General features: G+C 43.8%; 1 protein-coding gene across 1 annotated transcript in view; it reads left to right on the top strand.

Annotated features, from left to right (window-relative positions):
- Positions 1-391: 391 nt before the first annotated feature.
- The window catches only part of znf536 (zinc finger protein 536), a 105,839-nt gene continuing 100,230 nt past the window's right edge, over positions 392-6,000 (top strand). Inside the window, exon 1 of the mRNA XM_061068851.1 lies at positions 392-2,672. Within this exon, the coding sequence (XP_060924834.1) occupies positions 392-2,672 (2,281 nt within the window). The remainder of the gene's footprint in view (positions 2,673-6,000) is intronic.

Below are 6,000 nucleotides of genomic sequence, written 5' to 3'. Positions count from 1 at the left end.
TTAATTATATACTGCTCACTGTGTTTACAGAGTAATTATTCCTTCCAAAATGGTGTTACATTTTGAAAAAGTTCTTAGGAGTCACAGCTTTCCCCAAGCCCTTGGTACTGATAATCCATGACGTGATCTGTGCATGAAAGACAATATCATTTTTTTTCCAGTACTGGGAGATGCGACACAGGTGTTGTTTGCCTAAATGAAGTAAAACCTTCAGTCTGACCGTGTGATTGAACAACAATCCATTTGTAATCTAGATAGTAACCATGAGCACATTACCACTGAATAGTACTTTTTGTTTTGTTTTCTAAAACCTACTGTGTTTTGAAATAGTTGTAATTTTGCAACTGTTTCATTTCTAATATGATTTGTTCTTTCTCTCCTGGTTTGCAGGATGGAGGATTCAAGTTTGTGTCTTGGTGTGTCGTCAGCAGTGGCTGATGCTGATGCCCATCTGAGTAGTGCAGTCTTGAATGGTCGCTACCCCATAAGTCAAAAGCTTCACCAGCTTACTGCCCAGCTAGGACACGCCTTTCCTGACCTGCACCGCCCACAACAGATACCTGAAGAGAAAGCAGCAACACCTTTGGACGAGAAGACCCACCACGCAGCCCTGGCTAGTCAACCCATCAGCAGCCAGATGGCCCTCCTCGCCAATCAGCTCAACCGAGACATTGACGCAGGGGCACTGAGTGGGCTGAACGGGCGTGTTGACCTGCAGCAGTTTCTCAATGGCCAGAACTTGGGCATCATGTCCCAGATGAATGATATTGAAGATGATGCCCGCAAGAATAGGAAGTATCCCTGTCCATTGTGTGGCAAGCGCTTCCGTTTTAACAGCATCTTGTCTTTGCACATGCGCACACACACAGGAGAGAAACCTTTCAAGTGCCCCTACTGTGACCACCGAGCAGCTCAAAAGGGCAACTTGAAGATCCACCTCCGCACCCATAAGCTGGGAAATCTTGGTAAGGGCCGCGGCCGTGTCAGAGAGGAAAATAGGCTGCTTCATGAGCTGGAGGAGAGGGCCATTTTGAGGGATAAGCAGATGAGAGGCAGTGTCAGTATCATCCAGACGGCTCAAACACCCCAGCTCAGCCTCAATAGCAGCTCAAACTCCCATCAGCAGCAATTAGGCTCAGCCTGTGGTCTCCTTCCCCCTTCTGGCCTTGCCACTCCAGAAACAATTTCTCAGCCTTCCTCTTCACCCAAGCCAGCCGGCACCCAGGATGAACAGTCCCTGAACCCAACTACAGGCTTCCGTTGTACCTTCTGCAAAGGGAAGTTTAAGAAGCGTGAGGAACTGGACCGTCACATTCGTATACTTCACAAGCCCTACAAATGTACTCTGTGTGAATTTGCCGCCTCCCATGAAGAGGATCTGATAAGTCATGTGGAGAAGGCTCATATCACAGCCGAGACCACACTGGGCCAGGGTGCTGGTGGCGCCGGTGGCACACAGGTGGCCAACGAATTCCGTTGTGAGGTATGTGGGCAAGTGTTCAGCCAGGCTTGGTTCCTCAAGGGTCACATGCGCAAGCACAAGGACTCCTTTGAACACTGCTGCCAAATCTGTGGCCGTCGCTTCAAGGAACCCTGGTTCCTCAAGAACCATATGAAGGTTCATCTCAACAAGTTGGCCATCAAGAACAAACCACCCCAGCCCACTGAGCAGGACATGTCTGTCGTCAATAGTATGAGCAGTCTGGCTCAGGAAGCTCATGCCAACCTTTATTCCCGCTACATCTCCTGTCTTCAGGGGGGCTTCCTTTCACCAGACAAACAAGGACTGAGTGAGCAGCACCAGATGTTGGCTAAAGCTGGTATTGCCATGAAGGAGAAAGAGATGTTAGGGAAGCTGTTGGGGCCAATGGCAGGGGGTATGGGCCATGTACTGGGCGAAAATGAGAAACGATCACTCCTTGGTTGTTTAAACCTTGTTCCACCACTCAAGTCAAGCTGCATGGAGCGCCTCCAGGCCGCTGCAAAGGTGGCAGAGATGGATTCCCTCAGTAGCTATCAAGCCTGGCAGATTATGGCTCGTGGCATGGCTATGGACAGGGCATTCATGCCTAAAGAGCAGCAGCAGCACCATATACCCCCAGGGCACGAAGATGAGATGGGTGGTGCTGGGGCTTTGGCTTCTTTCTCAAAAGATAAACAAGACTACTCCTTGATTCCTTCCAATGATAGCTCCAAGCAGAAGCAACTCTCAGAAGCCTTACAGGGATCCAAGGCCTCTAGCGGAGCCCTGATGTCCATGAAGGAAGATGGAAGAGGCTTTGACATTCACTGTGACTTAATGTCACACCATAGTGCTGAGGGTCCTGGAGCCCTGGCTGGCCTGGGAAGCCCAAACATTAACTACAGCCTCTCAGGCCTAAAGGAGAAGCCCTCAGAGTGCCCTGACTGTGGCCGAATCTTCAGAACCTACCATCAGATGGTTGTTCACTCCCGTATCCATGGCAAAGACAGGAGAGGCATTGAAGAAGTGATCCAGCAACAAGGTCTGGACGAACGCCGGGGTTCAGCCAGTGACCCAGAGTCCCAGTCCATTAGCCGCTCCACCACTCCTGGTTCATCCAATGTGACAGAAGAGAGTGGAGCTGGAGGTGGACACTCCCAGACAGGAAGCGTCCAGGATGACAGCCCACATCCATCTTCACCATCTTCAGGTTAGACCAAAATCACAGATAATGAAAAGTACCAACTTTTTTGGTTGAGACATGCACATAGTAGACTTGGGAATTATAACCGATACTTTGGTTCAGTTTTTAATGTATTAGTTTTCTACAGTTCTTCATTGTTACCACGGAGAATGTCTTTCATTTTAGGTGCACGTAGAGTATGTATTGTGTCACATATATCCATGTAAAAGGGGAGGCAAAATAACCCAAATACCTACCAAATAATCCGAAATTACAGATATATATAGACAGTTTTACCCAAGATAACACATTTTACTGTACATATCATATTCAGATATGTCCATGTAAATGCTGTCTAACTTGGAAGTTCCTTTGTTGTAGTTAGTAACAATTGTCCCCTGACACAACTGTGTGGTTGCTACAATTCACATTAAGTCAAACACAAGACTCCAGGACAATCCAGGAAGAGATCTGCTTTACCATTGCATCCACGTTTGCAGGTTAGCAGTCTAGATCCCTGTGGAACATGAGTAAAGACTGGGAGCGTAGGGACGAACTTGTTTTAACCACAGCGATTAATAAATGTCTTTAATAAACACGTTGGAGACAACTATACCCCTCCCCTCTCCCTTCCCAGCAAATACAGGCCGGCCGGGGCTAGATAAGTGTATGTTTAGTGGGATTAAGGGAGGCTCGTTGCTAATGATTACACAAGTTTTTAAAGGTAACTTTCGCTTGCTCCTCAGGGCACTGTTCTGGCGTTAAGTATGTGCGTGGTAATTAGGTCACGACTATGCGATAATCAGTCGGTTTAAGCTAAACAAGACACTAATTAAAGTTATACATATAAAACAGGTCAAAAAAAATTGGTGAACTTCATTTGCAAAAGCAAGGATGTGCTTTTAAGTCTTCTGAGGGAAAAATATATAAATAAATATAAATATAAATCAGAGTGGCTTAGCTTAAGGCTGTAAGCAACTTAATTCCACCAGTGGAGACGAAATTGTTTATTTATTCACAGAGGCATAAAGTCCTTATCATGCCCGTGTAGTGTGATGGGTTTGAACATGGGATAGGCTATGTTTATTTTAATCTAAGAAATAATAACAGACAACCCCCCACCCCAATTAGGAATTAATGAAAATGAGAGTGAGATAAAAACCTATTTTCTTTATAGAGACTATTAAACATAACACTTTCTCAACAGGGTGGGGGTGTAGCGGATGTAATTATCTTCTGAATTTTAATGCTGGAAGTTTCTCTCTCCATCTGTCTCTCTCTCCCTCTCTCTGTATGTCTCTTTTGACTCAAGCACTTTGAATCTGATGGCTACAGCTTGTGGCGTTTCAACAGCTTCAGAAGTACTGTATTAACAATGAGTGTGCAGTATACAAAAAAAAGCAAATTAAAAATAATAATTTAAAAATAAAACCAGTAGAATTTACCACAAAATGATAAAACGGCACAAAGGGATGCATTAGATTTAATTAAGTGGTTAAATATCACCCCTATTCAAAGTTTTATTACAAAAATAAATAAAAACTGGTACTGCCAACAAAGCACCAAAAAAACCTTTTGGTTTTCACAAAATGTTTGTCTATGTATGGTTTGCATACTGGTAGCGTGTCACACCTTTAGCCCAGTGCTCAGTCAAAAGCCTACACTGCTTGATGTAGTGGCACTATTCAAACTCCTTGCAAGTCCACACTGTCATATCTCAAAGGCTGTCCTTACTTGGTAGAGATTTGTGAGTGAATGTGCCAAAACTGAATGTTAAACTGCATCTGGCTGCTATAGAGCATGGCAAAGCTGTAAAATAGATTTGGGAAGAAGAGTAGAGTAATATGATTAGGCATGCAGTGATCTGAATAAACTGGGATATACTTTTACTGGAAAAAACAGAATGCGAATGAATCACAAATGTTAACTATGCTTGTTTTGCTACTTCTGTTTTTGTACTAAGAAGTGGTGAAACTTGTATTTTTTCACAACTTACCGAATGTGATTCACATTTGGAGCTCAGGGACTCTCAAATTAGAAGCTTTGATGTGTGAGAAAAAAGTGTGTATGAGTCTCATGTGGAGAAAGGTGTCATGCTTCTCCTGTGCATGCATGTTTTGCTGTATTTGTGTTCATGTGTGTGTGGGTGTGGTGGGGGTTGCTTTACAGTATGTGTGCATATCACTCTCCTGTAGTGAACAGGATGTGGCTATTGTACCATTGTCTTTATCTTAATATCTCACATAAAAAAAAGAGCTCGTTCAAATTTTTGTGCACGCACCTGCAAGTATGTGTCCTTCTACATGTGCGCTAGGCTCTGCCCCACACACCTACCCACAGCAATTTTGTGTTAAAGTTAAATTATAGTAATCAACAATAACATCTCAACTGTGAAAGAAGGTCAACGCAGCCGCTTTTGTCTTTGAGACGGCACTTGTTTAAAAGCAGTGTGTGAAAAGGGGAGAAGTGAGGAGGAAACAGAGCAGACTAACAAAGGCCTCTGTCAGAGATGTCCTTTAAAGACCTTCCATGTTACAGCATGAGCTAACCTTGAGCATCATTCTCATTCAGTAAAATTTGTATTCTATTTATTCATTATTTATTCAAGAAACAAAGGTGTAATTAAATTTACGCCCGTCTCTGTCTTTTATTTTTTGTTAAGTTATCCTTGGACTGACTTCACTACATCTTCATTGTTTGGTTTGACGATCAGGCCTCAAAGACGCTGCGTTCAGAGAGAAAAACGTTGTCGTGTGGTACAACAGGTAGACCTGGCGGGAATACAGCTCATCACATCCAAAATAGAATTGGAAAGCATTGCCTTTTTTTTAAACATGCAAATAACATACCATTAAAAATCCAAATTTTGCACGATAGTGTCTCCCCATTCTGTTTCCGTGGCACAAGCTAAATGTAGCTGAATGAGTGAGAAAATAGGCTTTACTGCACAAATACAAGGCCTTAAGCAGGAGTATTCCTCCTTACATGAGCTTCCACAACCTCCCCACTATCCCTAAACCTCACTCCCACCTCTTGGCTCCGGGCTGTAAAAGACTCTATACACTCCTCCTGGCTTTCTCTTTCTCTCTCCCTCTCTCTTTCTCCAGAGAATCCCCCATGTCTACATTTATTTAAGAGGAACAGCATTTTAACATGGTGAGGATTAGCCTGCATATCCCTGGTCTTTACCGTGGCTCAAACAAGCAGGCAAAATGCTTGCTTCTTACAAATTGAAATCGGATTTGCCAACTTGACGCCTTAGGTTATAAAGCGTGGATATTCATCTAATTGCAACAGTACAATGGGGGCGTAATTACACATGCAGACAAACTGTTACAGTGTAATTACTGTGTCA

The sequence above is a fragment of the Limanda limanda genome, chromosome 3 (genome assembly GCF_963576545.1).
Source record: "Limanda limanda chromosome 3, fLimLim1.1, whole genome shotgun sequence".
Classification (NCBI taxonomy): domain Eukaryota; kingdom Metazoa; phylum Chordata; class Actinopteri; order Pleuronectiformes; family Pleuronectidae; genus Limanda; species Limanda limanda.
The sequence above is the reverse complement of the archived record's forward strand: the minus strand, read 5'-3'. Positions and strand labels throughout refer to the sequence as shown.